This window comes from Thunnus albacares, chromosome 2 (genome assembly GCF_914725855.1).
Source record: "Thunnus albacares chromosome 2, fThuAlb1.1, whole genome shotgun sequence".
Taxonomy (NCBI): domain Eukaryota; kingdom Metazoa; phylum Chordata; class Actinopteri; order Scombriformes; family Scombridae; genus Thunnus; species Thunnus albacares.
The window spans coordinates 20051021-20074248 of NC_058107.1; the positions used below are offsets into that span (position 1 = coordinate 20051021).

At 39.0% G+C, this 23228-nt stretch overlaps 1 protein-coding gene across 3 annotated transcripts in view; it reads left to right on the forward strand.

The window, feature by feature from the left end:
• The window catches only part of sgsm1a (small G protein signaling modulator 1a), a 35448-nt gene continuing 12220 nt past the window's right edge, over nucleotides 1-23228 (forward strand). For 2 of the 3 annotated variants that reach the window (XM_044371248.1, XM_044371256.1), the window contains exons 1-9: nucleotides 1-70; nucleotides 202-245; nucleotides 11546-11621; nucleotides 20143-20305; nucleotides 20576-20728; nucleotides 20824-20891; nucleotides 22028-22173; nucleotides 22589-22726; nucleotides 23101-23225. In XM_044371248.1, the coding sequence (XP_044227183.1) occupies nucleotides 52-70; nucleotides 202-245; nucleotides 11546-11621; nucleotides 20143-20305; nucleotides 20576-20728; nucleotides 20824-20891; nucleotides 22028-22173; nucleotides 22589-22726; nucleotides 23101-23225 (932 nt within the window). In that variant the 5' untranslated portion in view covers nucleotides 1-51. Of the gene's footprint in view, nucleotides 71-201; nucleotides 246-11545; nucleotides 11622-20142; nucleotides 20306-20575; nucleotides 20729-20823; nucleotides 20892-20947; nucleotides 21399-22027; nucleotides 22174-22588; nucleotides 22727-23100; nucleotides 23226-23228 lie in introns of those variants that run through there. The other variant, XM_044371264.1, reaches the window with a different exon arrangement.

Below are 23228 nucleotides of genomic sequence, written 5' to 3' on the forward strand. Positions count from 1 at the left end.
CAACACTCAGCTGATGGGAGGGGTGTTGCTTGCAGACAGGAGACAGGATCCATGGCAACAATCATGGCAGGTGGGAGCAAAATTAATCTAATGATAAATATATTTACATCATGTTTGAGGTGCTTTGTAAATGTGGTGGCAGCTGAGTCTTGATCAGCTGCAAAAAATGTCCTATATGAGACTGTTTGTTCTGTGTTTTAGAAGCCGAGACCCGTCAGAGGCTGCTGCGCACCGTCAAGAAGGAGGTGGGTGTTTTCAGCTCAGCAGTTATCGAGTCGGAAAAACAAACACGTTTTTGTTTGTATGAAGCTGTACAATTCACACTGCACACAGGGAGGATTCCCAGGTGATCTCTACAGTAGTTAAAGAATGGTGGGATACTTATCTGTCTGAACTGGATGTGCAGTCTTTTTCTCTAATGATGACACCTAAGATTGATTATCTGTATCACAAGCTCTTTGAAATATTAGAAAAACAAGACATTAAATATTGGGAAACTAATAGTAAATGCAGTACAGTTAATTGAGTTTTTTTCTATTAAAAAATAGCATTATTCCTTGTTCAGTGGTCCCTGTTTGTGCTGCAGCTCAGTAATTATTCGGGTGGAGAAGCAGAAGGAAACAGATTGTCTGTCTGGTGTTTGTGATGTTTATGGCAGAGGAACCCAGCAGCCTTCTGCCAAGCCATTTGGTGGTTTCAATAAGACACAAACTGTGTGTATTTGTGTGTGTGTGTGTATGTGTGTGTGTGTGTGTGTGTGTGTGTGTGTGTGTGTGTGTGTGTGTGTATGATGCATACTTAGTTATAGTGTGCTGAGTGGAATCAAATATGGTAAAGGCTCAGTTGGTTTGTTCAGCTGGTTTGCAACATTTCATTGTCACTCATCATCATTTGAGGTTATTGTAGTTACACAGATCTCAGTAAAGATCAAATGAAACGTCACCAAAGCTTAAAGGAGAATTCTGCATCACGATTTTGGGTCCCATGATATGACATAATGTGACTGCTTGCATCAGGGTGTCACTTTTTTAGAAATGTCACATTAAGTCTGTCATCATAAGATGGAAGTGAACAGTAGTGATGCTGCAAAGCTCAAGTTGCATGAGCATTCATTTGGAGGAAGATGGATGGTGATTTGTTATACTTTTGCTAATACTTTTATTGGTTTTTTTCAATTGCAAAACAACCCAAGCATTTTAAAGTTTAAAACAGTCTCACCAGATAATAATATACCCTCTCTGGACCAGCTTATTATACTGTAATATCATCACATTTTCTGAGATTGTTTAGTCTTATTGTGGTCAAACTGTCCTACACAGTTTATCTGTCTATGTGTCCAAAAGTCCAATACTTTTGGATTGTAGCTGTCAGCGTTAACACCAACATGTAATACTAAAATATGACTATTTTCATGCCAAAAACACAACAAAGTATATAGAAGCTTATTCTTGTTAAACCTCTGAAACTGCATTTAGACCACATGGCACCAGTTATTCATTAATCTGTCATCAAGACGTGTCTTAAGTCCTTCCTAAGTCTACTAGCTAGTTTATGTAAACACAAAATCACTGTAGCATCACAAGCTAAAATAACCTCTAAAAAAGAAGAGTTTTAGAGGGCCAAGATATATATCTTAAATATTAAAACTATATTAAATCTGTTTTTTTTATGAATGCTTACATGGGGAAATATATACGTTAGTTTAGAATGAGAGGGAAAGGATTTAGCTAACCTATGTTAGCTAAATGACCTTATTTGGCATATGTTTTGTAATTTGAGGTATATTAATAATTAATAAGATTCTACAAAAGTGTACAAAATATGTCAACCATATTACCCTTTCTACTCAATCTAAATGAGCTAGCTATATATTAGCAAGCTAGTGTTAGCCTTGTCAGTTGGTTCAGTTAGCTACCCAACTGTCAGCTACACCTGGCAGTTACTGTGTGTAAATATTTAACAACATTTATACCAAAGAACTAGTTTGGGTGGTACAACCCATTTTATTTTACTGATGTTTAAGTCTTAGTTCAGCTAATGCTTGCATTAAAACTAGGTCAAATTTGAATTTGCCAACAGCTGGTGCAGTGAACTAAAACTAAATAATAGAACCACATTCAAATGTTCAACGGGAGTGTGATTAAATATTTAAAGTTGAACCAATTCAGCTTCAAACAAACTTCTGTATGTCACATCCACTGAATTGGAAAATATTTAATTGATTTTTGATGAAAGATGAATATAAGCCTGGCATATCAGTGAACTGATAACTCCATTGTGTCTCCATTGTCCTGCAGTAGTGTGTACTTTGTTGTCAGTTGGCTGAGGTTTTGTTTCCCTCTGTTTGTTCAGAGAAGGGTTAACATTTACACATTCACACACCTTGAAGCCTTAAAGATTCCCAATACAACCTGAGTATCAGTTGTAATGGGGCTGTTACTCATTCACTCTTCCTGACCAGATTTCCTGAGTCCAGACTGTTTTTTTTTTGTTTTTTTTACCTTCGTTCAGTTAACAACTGATGGGTTTTTTTCTATTTGTTCAATCTCAGATTACCTCATAAATTACAAGACTTTATTTCTGCCCAATAACAAAGATAAAAATCACATCTCAGATCTTGTGAAAGGAGGAATGTAGAGACTTTAATCTGATTTGTTTTCCTCCGAGTCCTGTTTGCAATCTTATCAGTAAAGACCAGACCCTTCCCATGATTAACCCTGCCTCCTGTGTGCTGACAGGACCTTGCTGAAATTCATTCACAGTCTTCACTGCGTACCACGAATGCAGTCGGTGATTCAGTCTGTAGATGGTCCAACGAAACAACTTGTTAGCATGGCAGCTCACCTTTTTCACTAATAGCACTTAATGAAGGAATGACTTTATAGAAAATCAACATTAATCTAGATTAATTAACAATCAATGGATGTTTTTCGATGATTTTTAAATGTATTCATCCCCTTTGAAGAAAACATAGATTTAGTTGTTGTTTTTGCCATTAGTTTATGATTATTATTACTCTGTGTGGGTTATACCATATGGTGTCTCTATGCTGTGTGTTCTCACGCTCTCCTTGTCCAGCTGGTTATTTGCCATCAGTCTGTTCAAATGTACCTGGATGTGGGCCATTATCCAGAGAGTGCAGGACGTCTGTGGCAGCAGAATTACCTTCTGGCTCAAAATTGGTTTGAATGAGATCTCTTATTTGCTGTAGCCTTGATACAAAAAAAACCCTGTCTGTCTGTCTGTCTGTCTCTCTATGTTCCTCTGATTGTACCTCTAAATCAAGCTCCTCTCTCCGCCTTTTGTATATCACACGTGCATACAAACACAAATACACACCTGTGTTTGCTAAAGGAGAAAGAGGGAGAGGAAGGGGCTAGAGACTATTAAAATACATACAGGACACAGAGATCTGCACCATTTACTTCCCTGCGTTGCTTTTTTTTTTAAGGCTATAGCTGCTTAGTCAGGATAAGGTTTCAGGCCGTTCTAACAGAGTGTCAGATAATCCATAGTCTGTGTTTTCTGCTTACTGGAGATTTTAAGATTCCAGATAGCATATTGATAGAAAACATTAATACAGAGTTGATTCATACTGCAGGAACCAGCTGTAGGGAAACCATCATATATAATTATTATTATATATTATATTATTGTTGTCATAGATATTGATAGAGATTATTACACTGAGATTGTCATACAGTTTTTGACTTTTCTAAGTGAATGTACTTATAATCAGGGTTTGGTTTCGATAAGACAGGATTACCTGATTGGACTGAGAGAGATGCATTAATATACATATACAGACCGTGGTTTGTATGACTTGAATAAAAAGAGGGTGTCGGCTTGACAGTTAAGATAACGCTTAATAAACTGGGCAACCTTGTGTGAGGGGAGTGTGGAGCCTCCTCTTTCTGTTGACATCAGACACTAAGCAGCAGCGTTGTGGTTCACCTCTGTTGGCGATGTCATCATAAGAGTAGGAAAGCCGGTTTGTTTACAAGTGTTTCACAGAAGAATAATCACATGTGCTTGTCGTTGGTCTTGCTTGAACCGGAAAAGGATGTCTTTATTTGCACATGCTCATTTATACATCAATCAAAGGTCATGACATCAGTGTAAGAGCAGACCTTAACAACATCTTAACCTATAAGTTAACACCCCCACTTGTTCTTATACTGTACAAGCCATACTCAACTGTATCAGTTACACATGTATGCAATTAAACACTTCACAACTGTCTGGCAGTTCACATTTCAAACATATAACCCACAAATTTTTCAGTCTTGACCTTTGTTACAGGCTTAGTCAAAACATCTGCATTCATGTCTGCTGTTGGACAATATTCACTGGTTATTTTACTACCACTGAGTGCAAACCAAATGAAATGATACCTGCTGTCAACATGTGACGACATACTCAGTTCTTTGACAGAGCAATTGCACCTTGGTTATCTTCAAAGTTTTCTACTGGTGTGTATTGGCACTCACTATCCATCCCATTCAATAACTGTACAAGATACAAACTTTCTTGTGTGGCTACAGCCAGTGTCATATAATCTTATTCACATGTAGATAAAGCTACTGTTGGCTGCTTCTTACATTTCGATGAAATGACAGGGCCATTTTTAGTTAAACTAAAGCAATACCCTGTTGTGCTTTGTCTGTTATTTTGATCTGCTGCCCAATCAGCATCACTTTTTGCTACAAGTTTGAGTTTTTCTTTTCCGTTCTTGTAACTCAACTCCTGGTTTATTGTACCCTTCAAGTACCTCAACATGTTTGGTAGTTATCCAGTGTTGTTCCTTTGGCTCTGGTAGGTATTATGACAGCTTGCTGACAGACTTTGATCAGGTCTTGTACATGTCATTACATATATCAAGCTGCCTAACATTTCCTCAACAGGTTCACCATCACCATTAAAATTTTGTTTCTGTTCACATGTTGCTAACCTTGTCTTATACCAAACCTCTCCAGTATCTTTGTTATCTACCTTATTTGGTTCATCCTTACTTCCCCTCCTCTCTGTGTAAATTCAATGCCTAGAAAATGCTTAGGTTTCCCAAGATCCTTCATCTTGAATTTAATTTTGCTCTCAACATTTTTTTTCACACCATTGAGTGAGTCACTATCACTGGCAGAGATAATTAGATAATTGACACAAATTATCAGAACTATCTCCATTATTCAGACTAAAAACTGTCTGAGTGTCATTGTCACTCTCTGAAGTTTCAATTTGAGGCTCTTGTGTCTCTTTTAACTGTGATCAGCCATCTTGGCTTCTGGCATGGGGAATACAAATCTCTTCCCATGAAGATCATCATCACTCATTTGCAGATCCGTCTGAGTTTGGCGTTCAACTACACTTTTTGTAACAAACTTCATTAACCTGTGTTTAAGGACTCTCCCTATGTCTGGGTAGTAGACTAGGGATGATGGGCTACTTTTGTCATACCCAACAAAGATCCCCTTTTTACATCAGGATTCTAACTTTTTTTTGTCCTGTTTATACACATAGCAGACTGATCCAAATACCTTCATCTTTGAAAGATTAGTCTTCCTCCCTGTCAACATGTAGTGTGGAGTCTCTCCTACATGTCTGTTGTAGCACTTGTTGAGAATTACTGCAGCAGTCATTACAGCACACTGTATGTCCACAACTTCTTTGGTAAGTTGCTCTCAAGTAGCATGTATCTTGCTATTTCAAACAGTGTTCTCCAATTTCCTTCAGCAGTCCCATTTTGATGGAGTGAATAAGGTGCTGAAGTCTCATGTCTTATGAGCAACTTACAAGCTTACTGAGCAATGAATGGAAGTCTTTTGCTGTGAACTCTGTGCCATTATCTGACCTAAAACAATTTATTTCCCCATAAGGGGTCAAGTCAGCAATTAACATTTCAGTGGCTTTGACAGCATCACTCTTTGCATTCAGGAAGTACACAAACACTGCCCCTGAATAATCATCAGTAAATGCTCGAGTGTATCTAAACCCATCTTTTGCCTCCTGCTCTATTGCACCAGCTAAATCAGTATGTACAACCTCAAGTGCTGCTTTGGTCTTTCATCAGGCTCTTGGTTCCTACTCTGAGCCAATTTCCCTTTTGTGCTGACTTCACAGTTTAGGCTAGACTTATCAATCTTACCCTTGAATTTCATTCCTTCTGTTACATTCTTCAACTTTGACACATCCTCATAATAACAGTGAATATCATAACACCAATGACATCCATCATCATTTTCATCATTTATAGTGTTTTGATAGTCAAGTCTATCGTACTCTTTGATGTCAAACTACCATCCTTGTGGATGAGCTGGTCACACCCTTGTCAAAAGTTGACTGAAGCTCTGTTGACCATTGCTGCTTTGACAGAGAAAATGTCCTGTGGATACGACGGTATGTACAGCACCTTCATCAGCATTCTATTCATCTGAAGACCATCGCTGTTTTTCAGGCAGACCTCACATCACCTCTCCCTAATGTGACACTGCTTGTTCTTGTTCCATCAGCCAACTCCAGGAAGTGCTTTTCCGGCTGGAAAGTCTTGCCAAACTTGCTAACACTACTCAATGTCTATGATTATATGTGATGTTGCTCCTGTATCAACCATCAGCCCTTTCTGTTTCAATCCACGAACCTGTCAGTCCCTTATTTTGAATGCAAATGTGTGGTCCTCAGCGTCGGATGCTTGTGTCACGTCGTCCCTCCTTTTTTGTCTGCAATTTGTGTCTGTATGAGTGGAGCTCTTGCAAAAACCGCACCACCGTCTCTGTTCTATACCCTCACCAGTACATTCCCAGGCTTTATGCCCTGTCTGACAGCAGCTGTAGCAGGTTATCTCTGAACACTCTTTATCTCGCCCCCTCACCCAGCCACCTTCCATCATCATATTGTCATCATTCAAGTTGGCATTAAACTTCTCGGCTCTCGCATAGCTCCTCAACTTGGCTTTGAACTCACCAAAACTTATCTTCTCATCACCCTGTGTTATGGGTTCCATGCCACTGGTCTGACAGCCCATTATTCCATAACCCCAATAGTTCAAAAACTTCCCATTGGACTGAAAGCCCATTAATCCGACAGCCCTTTACTCCGAAAACAAAAGCCCACTGCAAACCTTTCAGAATCAATGCAATCAACAGCCCGTCGCTAAGAGTCTCCTCAGCATTTCTCAGTGCTATAATAGCCGTCTCTGCATGAATGATGTAGTCTGTAACACTCTCGTTGGTGGCTTTCTGGAGAGATGTTAGCTCTGTGTGGAGGCTAATCATGCGTGGCTTCCCTTTGCTTGCATAATGGTCCCTCAATATCTGCAACGCTTTTCTCTCATCGTCTGCTGCTTCTCTCATAATCAGGGGACAAACTTCTGTCATCCAAAACCTGTATCAATTCAGCATAGACGTCTTCATTTTTCTTAGCATCCTCGTTCTCCTCCTCCTCATTAGGCTCTGGCTAACAAGGATTCAATATGGTCCCCTTTAGTCCTAGCAACTGCAGATGGCCCAAAAACTTGGTCCTTCATAACTCATAATTCTTTTCATCTCTGTAAGAACATAACTAGTGCCATCGGCTTCCAAGTTCCCTCCTGTTGGCGCTGTCACCATAAGGACAGGAAAACTAGTTTAATTACACATATGTAATGGAGGAATGATCACACGTTAATTTCAAGTCATGACTGAAAGTTAAGTTTTAACTTTGCAGACAGTGGTTGACAAAACAGTCTCATCAGGATTAAGCCAACATAGAAAACAAGTCCTCGAAGTGTTCAGAAAACTGGAAATTTGAACATCTACAAACTCATGACAACCGGGCAGCTCCATCTGCTAAGGAAGATTGTATGTCACGATCACAGCACCAGAACGCTGTGTCCACTGTTTCAGGTTGTGTTGTGGTTGCATTGATTTAGTGGCGGGATCACGTTCACTTACCCTTTTTAATAGCTGATCAGTCTATTCATTCATTCAATTGTTATTCTAAATAATATCGTCATAATTCAAACGTCTAACTGCAGTTAATAACTTTAAATGAAAACTGCAGCTCCGTGCGCATGGATTAATACACGTAACAGTGATGGTTTTTCTTCTTTCTTTTTTTTTCTCCATTGTGTGTGTGTGTGTGTGTGTGTGTGTGTGTGTGTGTGTGTGTGTGTGTGTGTGTGTGCGCGTGCGCTCCTCTCGTTCATCACAGTGTGGCCACAGAGATGATGAATAATGAAGGGTGGATGTTAATGGATGGGGCTCTCTCCCTGGCTCTTATTTCTTGGCTCTGCTGTTGCAGGAGTTAATTGGAATACTCTGAAGATCTTTTATCACTCTGGCTGATGCCTTCAGTCTGCGGTGGTTAGTTAGAGGAGATTCATCAGGCTTTGCTGCTGCAACACAGACATTTAATGACTTGTCACATCACGCACATTGTTTTATCTGTGAAATGCTGTGAAAATCTATTTTATGTGGTGGTGTTTTAGCTGATTTAAATGGTGATCTTTTTTGGATCTAATATTCTTTAATGATACCAAATTAACGCATGATGACTCTACATAGCTGGAAGATCTTTGAAATGATAAAGGCACGGTGCGTCTAGATATTATTAGTTGCTGTAGTTGGAGAGCTGCAGTTATTTCTGTTTATTGCAGAAATGAATGAATGTTGTTGACGCATCTCCTTAGGCGGAAGTGATCCACTGTGCGACACGTGCTGTCTCCATAGAAACCTGCAGGTTGTCTGTGCTTCAACACTTTGCTATATAAATTCCTCCGAGACCTGATCTGTAGCCCAGATGAGAAGAGATGAGAAAACACAGCGGCTGAAACTCAAGGAGGAGTCTGCATCCTCAAGTTGTCAAATCAATCAGGCATCTGTATGTCGGGTGAACTCAGTGAGAAAGCTGCTGCATATAAGTCCCCTGCATCTTATATATATGTGTGTATGTGTGTTTGTGTGCGTGTGCATGCAGGCTTTATATAAGTCTGATCATGAGCAGAGCGAGTGTGCATCACATCAGACTAAAACTTTCTCTGTTGTGTTGGCAGAATGAATCATTTCTGATGATGCTGAACATAACAATGCTACTGATGCCAACAGGCCAAATTTGCGTAATGACTGCTGTCTAATTAGTGGAATTTTTTTTTTAATATGCAGAAGTTTTCGGGGTGGGAGTGTTCTGTGCACTTTTCTTTTCCAACTGTTTCGTAAACCTCTTTTTGTTCTTTTTTTCAGGAGTGAAGTCAGTTTTAGATCCTCATCTTGAATTAATAATAAGGGTGCGATCAGTGCTCAGTTGGCAGATTTTTCTCTGCACCTACACAGAAAAACAAGTTGTTTTGTGTCTCACACAAAATCTTCAGGGTCTGTTCTGTTCTTCTTTTACTTAGATGTTGCTTTTTTGAGACAAAAATAAACTCCATATGGATTCATGGATGTGTATGGATGTACATGTGTGTATTTAGCCTCTTAAGTTTAGTCTCACGAGTATAGTTGATGTGATATCTACTGTGAGATGAAAGAAATTTGTCATCAAACCATCAAATTTCATTATATTTCAAAATTGCTGAATTATAGGGCTGCATTACTTTCAATATCGATTAACTGCTGATTATTTTCTTGATTACTTAATTAAGCATTTGGTCTGTAAAATGTCATCACAATTTGAGTCCAATGTGACATCTTCGCGTCGCTTTGACCAACAGTCCAAAACCCAGAGATTCAAGGTTTTTGCATGTATGCTTGAAAAATTACAATGAATTTAAATGAAATTATTAATCAAAATAGTTCACGATTAAATTTCTGTTGATCCAATAATCGATTAGCTTGATGTAGAGAAACAATGTGATAAAGTACAGTGATTTTTTTCAGGTATGTAATTAACCGAATTATCCAAAAACAAACATTCACATTTGGTTGTTTTGTCTGTAAATTAGAGCTGCAAGATAAGTCAATTAATCGATTAGTCAATCGAAAGAAAATAGATCAGTGACTATTTGGATGATCGATTCATTGTTTCAGTTATTTTTCAAGCTAAAATGCCAAATGTTCGGATTCTCAAATGTGACATCTTGATGTTTCTCTCTCTCATTGAATATTTTATGGTTTTGGACTGTTAGTCAGACAAAACAAGAGAATTCAAGACATCACTGTGGGCTCTGAGAAATTATTCAATGTTTTTTTTTAACACTCAACTAAACAAGTAATTGATTAATCGAGAAAATAATCAAAATATGAAAATAATCATAGGTTGCAGCCCTACCATAAACGGCTGCCTTGTTAAAATTCCAGAAAATGCACTTCATGACAATATAGTAGTTGGATATAACAATAAAAAAGTTACATATACTGTGATGGAAGATTTTATCCTTATAGTCGACCCCTACTCACAGGTATTATAACCCATCTGTGTACAGCAGGTTAACTAGATATTATAAATGCTCTTTGGTCCATAAAATTGAGCCATAGTGGAATATCTAACCTGAAGATAGAACTTGATGTCCCAGAGCATTTTATGATCAGGCTGTAAATATCAAACGATGAAAACTAATATTGTTAGAAGACAGCCCACTGCTTCGTGACCACTGGACTGCCTCACAGAGAAGAGATTTGCTCTCAGCACCGAAGGATTGAATCAATGTGTAAATTGGAAAACGGGTTTAAGATCGAGCTGAAGGAACTTGGACCACTGGAGCGAACATCTATGCATGTGTCTGTGTTTGTGTAGGAGCTGAACTTGGCAGTGATTTTGTGTAATATGGTCGTTGTGGACAGACTCATTTCAACAGGAAATTACAGCTATCTGTGTGGCTGCGTCCGGAGGTTGATATTCCCCGTGCAGATTGCAGAGTGGTGTCCACACAGGGGGACGTCTCCATAGCCACCGTGGGGATTGATTTATCAGTCGTCTTAACTATTGGTCTGTAGCTGTTGTCAGGTCAGCGGGGAGAAGGGCACATCGCCGTGACGACAAAAGCTAACTAATGAGCGTTGCCTTGTGAGCACGTGTATCTGACCTTCTCCATCTTTTTTTTTTAAAAGAAGTTGTGTGTGCATGAAAAGGATGTCATCAGCGTTTGACGCAACAGAATCAATTGCTCCCACTGAGGATTATAAATTGTTCAGAAAAGGGGTCTGTGATGGATGAACGCCCCCCCCCCCCACAACACATACACACACACACCCAAATGTACCACCTCCATTTCCCAGTAGAGGTCCTTGGGATGAGAGCTGGTGACTCATCCACCAACTTAACATGCACTCTTCCCACTCAGTGTTTTTCTTCCCTTTAACTTTTCAACCACAGTTCAAACTCTCTCACCATCATTTTACCCTCCGTTTTTACGGACAGACGTGCATTAGTTCAGATCAAATCTCCTAATTATTCTCTGAAATATATTCATCACTCAAGCAAACTCTCACCAACAAGCCCCTCACAGCCTGTGTGTGTGTGTGTGTGTGTGTGTGTGTGTGTGTGTGTGTGTGTGTGTGTGTGTGTGTGTGTGTGTTTGTACCAGTAGTGGCATATTAATGAATGAGTCATCCAGCATCTGCCGTGTCATTGACAGGTGAAGCAGATTATGGAGGAAGCAGTCACCAGGAAATTTGTTCATGAAGACAGCAGCCATATTGTGTCCTTTTGTGGTGAGTAACCAAATATACAAATTAATCACACTTTCATTTACAGCCTCTTCAGTTTGAACAATTGTGCCACACTGAATGTTTAGTTTTTTTAATTTGAAGTCATTCCTAATGTGACTCATGACTGTCTCATGTATCAAAGTTTTATTTCAAAGCAATCGTACTGCGGATCTTTGCAAGCTTTACTTTCTGTTACTTGTTTTGCCTTTATGTCACAGTCATATTTGATGTGACCAGATTTCTGATTAATTTCAAGCTGGTGGTTAATAGTGATTCCCACCAGCAGCAGGTCAGAGTTTTCACTTATCCTATGAATTATCTTAACATTTACTAGATGGATTGTGACAGAATTTGGTACACATATTTATGGTTGCCAGACGATAAATACTAATAACTTTGGTGACCCTCTGACTTTCCCTCTAGTGCCACCACTAGTTCCACATTTGTGGTTTTGAGTGAAATGTCTTGAGAACTATTTTAAGGACTGCCATGACATTTGGCACACTCATTCATGTCCCCCTCTGGATGACTTTAGTAACTTTGGTGATAGCTTTACTTTCCATAAAGCGCCATCATCAGGTCAAAATTTAATCTTGTCCAATACTTTGGTTGATGACCAAATACCTGCAAATGGAATAACATTCCCATCATCGTCAGCTGTAGTTCTGGTTTAGTGCTAATTAGCAAATGTTAACAAGATAAACCACAATGTGTTAGCATTAGCTCAAAGCACCACTGTGCCTAACTACAGCCTCACAGAGCCACTAGTATGGCTGTAGATCCTTAATCATGTTTCATTTTCATTGTGTTGTGATTTATTTATGTAGTCTTTGTATGAAATGACTGTATACATGTATGAATACATTATGAAATAAATCATAACTTACACAATAGGTCTAACACTAGTCTAGCTTACTTGGCACTAACAATCTTAGTCCATGGCATAGTGTGGCTAAAGCTGGTAGCACTTCTTTCAATTCAATTCAATTCAATTTTATTTATATAGCACCAACTCACGACAAAAGTCATCTCAGGGCACTTTTCACATGGAGCAGGTTTAGACCGTACTCTTTAATTTACATTTTTCATTTACATTTACATCTTTATTATATTATTTTTCCAACAAGTAAACTGAAATTATATAGCCCAAAATTACACATCATAAATTTGCCTCAGAGGGATTTACAATCTGAACAACATACAACAGCCTCTGTCCTTTGATCCTCGACTCAAATAAGGGTAAAGCGTTTTAAAGTTTGAGAGGAGGATTGTGGATCAGAGAAGACGCTGAATAACAAGAATCTTTGTCCAGTAACAAATCCTGGAATACAAAAAAAAACTTTTTCTTAAACAGAGAAGGAAGTTTTAGGTGCTACTTTAAACAAGCTGTCGGGTCCAGTGACGCCAAGAGCCACATCGTCAACATAACATTTGCACAAGTGTATAATTAGTGTTAAGGACATTTAAAGTTCATTATTTCACCAACTGTTATTGTTCTTGCCTCCAAATGGCACTGATGTAGTGCAGTATGATTACTGTGAGAAACACACTGCCCACATGCAGGCGCTCACACTCGTCAGATGTCTGGCTCAGTCCAGAGCTGCAACCAGCAACAAAATAGATTTGAGGATTTCAGTGTGAATAATATGACTCTCAGTCTGCAGAAAATGTGATATTTTTACTATTTGGAAACCATATGTGCAACAAAGACATAATAGGAGGCTATTTTATTATAACTCTGCAATGTTATCTTATTTGTTTCTTTATTTTTAATAACAGTCAAGTCCCTTAAATCATATTTGAGTCAAGAAACCATTTTTATGGTAAACATCCCATGACAAAGACCCTTATTACCATGAAAAATTGTGCAAATGAATGAGTCATCTTCATTGCACCACAGAGTAAATATGTGAAAGGAGATACACGAGTGATAATAAGGAGAAACTATAATGACTATCTGCCTGTAAGGTCTCTAAAGGCTTGTCTGCTCTATATTCTTGTGAAAATATAATTGCACACTTACATATCACAGATTTGGATGTCAGAACGGGCGACACACCACTATATTTAGTAACGGATAAATGAAAAAAGAAAGTTCAAATCTGCGTTAATGTAAGTCACAGTTTCACCAGCTGTTGTCAGAACAGTTGAGATCGTCACCACTTGCACGCTAAGACACTGCAGTCACAGTTTAACTTAATGTCCTCATTTCACACACACATGAGCTCATTAAAGTTGAAAAGAAAAAAGGTAGCGAGAATGTGAAACTTAAATGTAAAGGCTCGTGCATACCTTCAGTTTCTAGTAGACAGGTGAGTAGGAGGAAAAGTCCATAAGCAAGAGAAGAGAGAATTCCTGCACACTGTCCTTTTACTTGCAATAAACTTTATTAGAGATACAACGTTTACCTGATGACGGTCTAAGGACTGAAATGTTGTATCTCTAAGGACAGTGTGCGGGAATTCTCTCTTCTCGAGAAAAAGTGTGAAGATGGGTAAAATGAGTTAAGATTTTGTAGAATACACGATCAATCTTGTGTTCTTTCTGGGTCCTCAGAGGTACAATCAGCTCCTCATGATGTCCAAGTTGAGCTTGTTTGAATTTTCATCATCTCAAAGTGTGAAAGGAATTTGCAGCACAGCTTGAAAGCTTATTAAAACCAGCATAAGCGAATGATAACGGACATCCTTCCCACCCAGTAATCAGCTTACCCCAAATCTCTTTTTACGGTTTCATTTTTCTCTCAGAGTGTTATGAAAATAATTTGTCACAGAACACAGATTTTTATGTGATGGAGAGACTTTCTTACACAATGTTTTAGTGTTGTATTTGCTTTATGTTTCCAATAACACACTCATGTTAGTGCTCAGTTTTATGGATATTATCCACTGGACTGGTCTAGCGGCTTTAACAGCCGCCAGTCAGTCTGAGGAACCCCTCTCCACTACTATCATACATCCCAGTGGACACGTAGCAGCTCAGGATGACCCTCGCTACTCTCTGTTTTGTTGTCAGCCAGCTTCCTCCTCCTCCTCCTCCTCCTCCTGACTCCTCCTATGATCCTCGCAGCGGCTCTTGTTACTACACGTCCTCGTTCAGCTGCGGTCTGTTTAGAGATGAGAGTGAGTGGAGGATGGGAGAGGAGCTCGGCCAGCTCACCAGGGAGCAATTAGCCTCCAACATCATGGCTACTTTGTTGAGCTGCCCAGGCAGAGTCTGAAATGTAGAGACAGTGTTCAAGGAATGTGTGTCAAAAAGCCACCACTGACTTTCAGTTGTGAATCCATGAAAAGCCAAACAATTATACTTTCATTGATAGATTAGAAGTTGTATTTATATCCTGAATTTAATTGCTAATTCCCATAGTTCCCAGTTATAAACCGCTCTGTCCTCCCCTCACAGCCTGTGTGTCAAACTCTGAGCTTCTTATATGAATCATGATGGATTCTTTATCCTTTTCTCTCTCTTTCAACTGCAGTGGACAGATTTGAATTAATTTGATTCATTTTTATCAAATTAACCCCAAAGTCTCAGCACCTTTCTCAATAAGTCAACTTAACTTAAGAGGAATTGTTGTAATTTTACATTCAAAATGCATAAAAACATGTATCTACTTTGGAAGTTTGAATATGGTCAAGACAGTACAGCTCACTTATTTTTCTGTCCTAACCACAGAAATAATTTGTATATTGCATCTAAATGGACAAAAGAATCCAAGTCATTGTTTATTAATCATTAAAGTAATAGTTTTCTCAAGATGCGATGAGGATTAATTCAACTTTGTAGAAGACAAAGCAAAAATGTGACAAAAGTTAGAAATGCTGCCAAATCTGTTTAAATGAACTGGAATATATTCACTGGAGTTGTCTGACACACATAAAAGTTAAAGAGAAAACGTGAGGTGAAATTTGTAGTAATGTTAGTGCTATAAGTTTGAAGTGTTAACCCCAAAATACAAGATAAGTCAGGTAGTACTGTTACTTGTTCATAATATAAAATAATACCAATTTATCACCAATTTAATACTAATTTAATTATTTTATTATAATAACACATACTACTATAGGTTCACTATATACTGTATACAGATCTATTATGCATTAGCTTTTAGATTTTCTCTCCCACATCGCCCGCAGTCCGTACAGCTGTTTTTCACATATCCAGACTCTTTCATCATACTTGTGCAAAACATATTTCAATGAAATGAACATTTTGCTCATTTGAAGATAAAAAATATTAAATAATATAAAGAAGAATAAGATAGATGAACTTGATTTTAAAAACTGCGGTGAACCATCTTACATATTCAGGTCAGCAGCTAATAGCTGTTTTAATTGCTGATTGCTGAGCAATTAAGTGATTAGTCATCTTGTCCCTGAAATGTCAAATATTAATAAGTAGCTCCAACTATCTCAGGTTATTAAAGACCAAAATGATGTCTGAAAATTGCCTATTTTGTCTGAACTACAGTAAAAGAAAGGATTTTAGTTTATGATATGAAGCCAAGCTGAAAATGCTCACCTATCAGAAGTGGTAATGAGCATGTGTGTGCTTTTATCTAAGTATTGATGATGATAAAATTATTTTCAAAAACATCATCAGTTAATATTCTGTGGATTGTCTGATTAAATTATTGAATCATCCACTAACCATTTCAGCATTTCACATATTCAGACCTTGTGTTGGTGAGATCTGCTGTGTGTTGGTCAGCTGTGTGTCAGTGTCCAAGAGTCTCTTAATGCACTCAGTTGCCACAGATACAGGCTGATTAGAGGCAATTTACTGCTGTTTTTACCAGAAGGGACCAGAGTGATCTTGCTGACATGATGCTCATTACCTCACAGCACATTTAACTGCTGTTTGAGGGAAATGATTCAGATAAAATATTTAATTTTACGAAATAAGTAATAAGAAATAAGTAATAAGTCACACTGAATGCTTCATGTTTTTGTGTCCGCCAGACATAAGCCTGGAGGAAATCATGCATTTGGGCTTGTGTGTCTGTGTGTCCGTGTGTGAATTTGTCCGCAGGTAATCTTGCATACTACTGGACCCATCAGCCTAATATCTTTTATGCACATTTATGACTGTATGCTCAAGGACCTCTCATGGTTGTGGTGATTCACAGTTGTTGAAAAACCTATTTTATAATGTATTTTATACCACCGAGTCCTCACTCCTCTTAACCAGCCGGTAGGGGCCACAAGTCATCAACAACTGCAGCAAAAGGAATTTCTGACAATCGGCTAAAAACAAGTCTATTGCAGGCCACATTTTGGCCTTTGTCGTGGCTCAAAAACTGGCATCCATAGAAAAGTTTGGTCTCATTTTGAAGCAGAGCATCTGCAGATTAATTTCCATAACTGATATGTTATGATGCACTAAAGTTAGGCACGATATGAGATGAATAAATCCCCGTTTTTGTTAGCTTTGCCACCATCTTGACTGTAAGGGAGCCAAGAGGGACAATTGAGCAACTCTTCTTTGTTTTGGAGGGGAGAGGGAGGTAGGGAGAGGTTTTTATTGTTCTATTGTCATTTATTGTTATCTGAATGAGTTTATACAGTTAGGTGAACCCAGGAGGACGCTTGGTTATACCATCACACTACTCTATGCATCTTAAAGAAAACTGAGACTATAGATGCCCTCAGACACACCTGGTGGAGATCTGCACTCTACTGAGTGCACTCTTCTAGTTATATATACGTGCTCTCTAAGTGTGGGATACACAAAGTATTGTTTGTGACCATGCTGCTGATGCCACTGTTTATAAGTTTGTAGCAGCAGAAACTGTGGCACATGAGGAATTTAAGAAGCTGTCTGAAGCTTATTGGGTAGACAGTAGCTCTAAGAAGAGTTTTAAGGTTTGGGAGTCGCTTTCTTTGCACTTTTGCCATCTGAGACTAGTTAGCACAAATGATGAGACAGTAAGGAGGATGAACTATATTTGGAGACCTTTTAGTGTTACGCTTTGTTCTGACATTTAGCTTCTTGTTCTGATAATGATGTGAGGAAAAGCAGCACATAGAGATGAAGAGAGAAAGTGCAAGAAGAGAAGAAAAAAAGAAAAGATCAACAAAGATGCAGAGAAGATCTTGAGGACATATTTTAGATTTAAAATAACAAAACAAAACCTGAAGGTTGATGGCTGTGATGACACTTTCATTGGTGAGGTTTAAGTAAAACCTTGCTAACAGTGACTGTAGTAGAGGCAACGACAGAGAAAGTGACTCACACAGATTCACAGAGCGACAGGATGGTGGAAGGAGAGAAGCTGCGATTTGAAGGAGTCAGGATGATGGAAAGAGAGAGATCGTGATGCCAATGAGTTGCCGCCGCCCCTCCCTACGCTCGTCTCTCCCAGAGCTCAATCGCTCCATCAACAGGGGTTGTCATGGCAACCCCAGCATTCCCCCTGACCCCATGTGAACAGAGCCACAGGATTAGTCCTGAAAGAGAACTCAAATGTCAACACAGCTCCAGGCGCTGCCACGTAGGCCTGAGAGAGAAGAGGGGTGTCTGTTTTTCTGCACAGTCGAGTGATTGTGCAACTGTGTCATCATGTCATCAACTGTTTGTCGCTACTTGTGTGTTCAATACAGCTTATTGGATAAACTAAGATCATGCAAAGAGAAAAAAAATAATCATTATAGGAAATATGCCATTCTCAGCCTAGTAAACAGTGAAAACAAAACTTTCCATAAAATGTAGCAGAATAGTGAAAAATAATCAAACTGATTTATGTTTTGTCCCAGCAGTATAATATTATCTCATTTAGACACATTTGGTGCCATCAAACTGTGATTATTGGAACAAAATGTTCATGAAATGTCAAGAAAAAGCATCTTGTGCCACATAGACTATTTTTGTGTGATATCAGCTGCCAGTGCATTTTATGGCATAAAATGTTTATCCCAAAAGCTACAGATTAAAGCTGCATTTATTAATATTTTATGTAAACAGTAAATTAAATTACTTTGTGTAGTGTTAAAGATGTTGCTCATACTGACAAAATCACAGAGAATTATCACCAGCTCTGCAGTCTTCCTAGGCTCTACAGAGTTTTTTTAGGTTCTTTCAGCTCATTGTTTTGGTTTTAAAGCTTGCAACTGTAATGGTTCACTCTCACAGCTCTCATCAGTCTGATTCCCAGCTCTACAAAACCATTGTACGCTACCTGCCCAGCACCAAACAGCAGACACACAAAGTCACTGACTAGCTAAAGAGTATAATGGAGCATTTAGCTGCTAAAGAGCCAAATATGTTGAGAATATTGAATTCACATTCATCAGGTGGCCAGAAACACTCCAAATGAATGTTGCTTTGTGTCTGCTTGATGGCAACAGGCAACTGTTTGCCAACACATTTCTGTTAACAACTTCATAAGGTGATGATATGTCATTGTTTTGTTTACGGCTTATTGTGCTGCCCCCAAGTGGCCAGAAGAAAAAAATCTATTAACATAGAGACAGAGCGCAACACGACATTCTCTGAAAACCATGTCCACTGGAGGGGAAAACAATTACTGCCATAATATGCAACCAAAGGCTGAAACACTAATAAAATGCCTGTAGCTAGCTAAAAACATTACATTTCAGCATGTCAAAGGGTTATTTTAGCACCATATGTCTACCAGAAAGGAAAAAGTAGTTTATAGCATATGCTGAAACCCGTTACATTGTATATGCTAAGATGAATGTAAGGGCTGACAACATCTACAGTAGCGATAGCACAACTCCACTACATGGCAGGCTGGCATGACACTTTTCACAGGCAGCTGATATGGCGAGTACAATTTGTAATCATAGTTTAGGAAATTACACGCACAGACGTGCAATCATTTCCCATTCAGACTCTTTTTACAGTTAGTATTTCAGCTGAATGCAGGTTAGCTATTCTGTGATTTAAATGTCTGTTACACACATCTCATACTTTTCAATTACAATTACTTTCATGTGTGTTCTCTGCGACTAGCAGCTTGTCCAGGTATATGTGTCATTTTTACGGAGGTTTTTGAGCTGTAGGCACTCTGCAGCACAGTTCCACAGCCCTGTAACGTTATCCACTTTTGTCTTCTTAAAGGCTCAGTTTTTTGGTACGGCAGCTTATAAAAACTTAGTTCTTGGTTCTTTACCCTGTTGGTTGTGCATCCCACCACACAGCAGCTATATTTTTCTGTTGTTTGCTAGCAGACAGAATTGACAAGGAGGCACCTTCATTCAATACAAAGTCAATGGAGAACAATGAATTGTTTTCACCTCTGTCTCTATATTGGAGTGACGTGACACTATTAATACTCCACTACATTCTTTTTATGGCAAGAAATGCTTTCTAGCACATAATACACCTTGGACATAATGCACAATTGCTACTGCTTTCTCTTTGCTTCTGCAGGTTGTGATCTTGTTATTATGTTGGTTTCTTGTTCCCATTATACTGTTCTAGCACACAGAATTAATTGAGTACACTTTTGTGAAGAGTGTGTTTTCTTCTTTCCAAACATGGTGCGTTTGTGTCCCAACAGCTGCCGTGGAGGCATGTGTTCTGCATGGGCTGAAACGGCGAGCAGCAGGTTTTCTGCGTAGCAACAAGATAGCGGCACTCTTCATGAAGGTGGGGAAGAACTTTGCCCCAGCTGAAGAGCTGTGCAGGAAGGCCCAGGAGCTGGAGCAGATCATCGAGACAAAGTGAGAGACGGACACATCACAGCAGACATCAAAGCCTGTTTGATTGTACGAGTAAAAGCACCGAAAACAAATGGCTTTCTGCTTACTTGAAGGGCTACTTTGTAATTTGAAAAGCCCTCTAAATAATTCATATAAGCTCCTATGAATCATGACTCGCTGATTCCATTAGCCTCATGCATTTGCAATTTTACTTGTTAAAGATAATATAATCATTTTTTAAATACGTTATTCTTGCTCTACAACACTTTTTACCCTTTTTTCATCTTGCAGACGAAGTCAAAGCTTACAAAGTCAAGACAGCTTGCGCAAAATGCCTCGACTGCCCAGCCTCACCCCACAAACCGTCAAGAACCTGTGGATCCGCACGGCTCTATTTGAGAAGGTGCTGGACAAGATCGTCCTTTACCTGGTGGAGAACAGCAGGTGCGTTGAGAGAGGCAAATTACATGTTGTTCTGCTGTGTGTGTTACTAGAGCTCTACGACCCCTCAAAATTCCCCTTTCACGTTTGTCTTCCAGTAAATATTACGAGAAAGAGGCTTTTCTAATGGACCCTGTAGACGGACCCATCCTCGCCTCTTTGTTGGGTAATTATTTGTGACATTGTGAGCATTTATGTCATTTACTGTAATCATCTAACATCATATGACACACCCTGGTCTGAGATTATGTGCACATGAAAATGTGAGATCATGGTGCAGCATAAAAGCTTAGACCAGTACGCCGCACAAGAACATTATGGAACCCTACCTTGTCTAGTGAGTTTTTTCGTACCCCCACTGTTTGCACTTTCAAAAGTACAAGTGGCAAAAAAGCACTTATAACCAATGGAATATTTTTTTTGGCACATTTCTGTTTTTCTCCCAATGTGTAATGGCTATATCTTCCTGCACTGCAGTCTGTGTTGCAGCTAACTCCTACTCTTGACCAGAGGAGGTTGTAAATTGAAGGAAATAGTGTTGACAGAACAACCAGTGGAAGTTGGTTCTGCAGCAACAAAAACATTATCCCTCACCAGCTTCCCACCAGTCAACAGTGATTACTATGTTTGATTGAGCAAAGCCAGAAGCACTTTAGCTGGTGACTGAACCCGGGTCAGAGCAGGCAACTTGTTCCATGTGCTAGTACCTGTACCTTTAGGCTGACTTTGTACAATTTTGTACCCTAAACCAGTGGAATAGGTACAAACCACACCCCCATGAGGGTTGCAATATTAATCTGAGAGACTATGAGTTGTTAATAAGACAGGCAGAGGCAGAAAAGATATTTCTGCCATAAAAATGTTTGTTTTTCTTTTTTTCTGAACTTTGTTTTTTTATTGTGAATTACTAGATAATCTTTTATCTTCAAGTCTCTGAAATGTATTTGAAAACATTCTGGAGGGAAAAATCACTCTTTGAACTGGTCTTCACCTGTAGACTTATGCACAAAGAGAAGTAGAGATGACTTGTTTTAAGGAGTTACAAATCAAAAAGTTTGGGAGCTACAACCACTGAAAAAGTCTACCTTCGCCTTCATGGTGGATCGAATTGTGGATAATCTGAGGCCTATTGTGGTACATCTCTAAAAAGCCTACTTTTTAACTCATAAGATCTACTTGTTCTGTACCTCTGTTTTTGAGTGTGCTCATTAATGTTAAAGATAATCTTAAGCCTGTTTAGTTAACAAACTCTTACAGCTCGTGTCTGCACCATCATTTAACTGTGCACCTTCATTGTGACAGTTGGCCCTTGTGCTTTGGAGTACACAAAGATGAAGACAGCCGACCACTTCTGGACGGATCCGTCTGCTGACGAGTTGGTGCAAAGACATCGCATCCACGGTGGCCACTGCAGGCAGGATTCACCCACCAAGAGGCCCGCACTGTGTGTAAGTGTTAAAACTAATCCTGGGCTCCTTTGATTTTATCCCATGTGTCAGTAATACATGTTTATCAGTGCCACGTCTCATCAGTGTCAGTGCTTAGATTACTGTGTTTATCTGAAAGCCTCATATTTGTTCAGTCGTCAAGTTATCAGTGAACCAGGTCAACTCGGCCTATCGTACAACACCACTAATACTCTTTACAGTCGGCTGGTGCTGTGTATTTGTGTGTGTGTGTTCCAAGTAAAAGTATCCTGGTCTTCGGCATCAGGAACAAGGAAGGATGCACTGTGCACATGGATGAATGATACTGTATATTTCTCTTAAGTTATTTGAAAGAGAGGCTTTATCTTTATCATTCTGCAAAGACATCAGTGTAGCATCGGCTTAGAATTGTCCAATATTTTGTGTCTTTTTCCAGATCCAGAAGCGGCACTCCAGCAGCAGCATGGATGAACGCCCTTCTCCCTCTCCATCGGCTCGTGAATATGTGGAGTCACTGCATCAAAACAGCAGGGCGACACTGCTGTTTGGCAAAAACAATGTGCTTGTTCAACCGGTAACTGTCTGATTCCTCCTTTTCACTCACAGTTACATTGATATGACACTCGCTAAAAAATTTTTTTTTAAAAAAATATATAAAAGAGTTTATAAAAGATAAAAAAGACGAGGTTTGCTATTGAAAGTATGCAGCAAGAACGTTTTATTAACAGACAGACAATATTTTTTTTTCCATTTTACTTGAATAAAATGGTAATTTGTTGTCATCCTATACAACTCAGAACACTGTACAAAAAGCCTAATATGCTTAACAAAATTATTTCTTTGTTCACGTGTGCTTTAAGTAGCGTTTTCTTCTCCACCAACAATACAGCCAGTTTCGGTCTGATGCATCAAATTAAAACATCTGTCCACATGTTTCATATGTTTCAGAGGGATGACATGGAGGCTATCCCGGGTTACCTCTCTCTGCACCAGACCGCTGACATCATGACACTGAAGTGGACACCCAACCAGCTCATGAATGGCTCTGTTGGAGATCTGGACTATGAGCGCAGGTG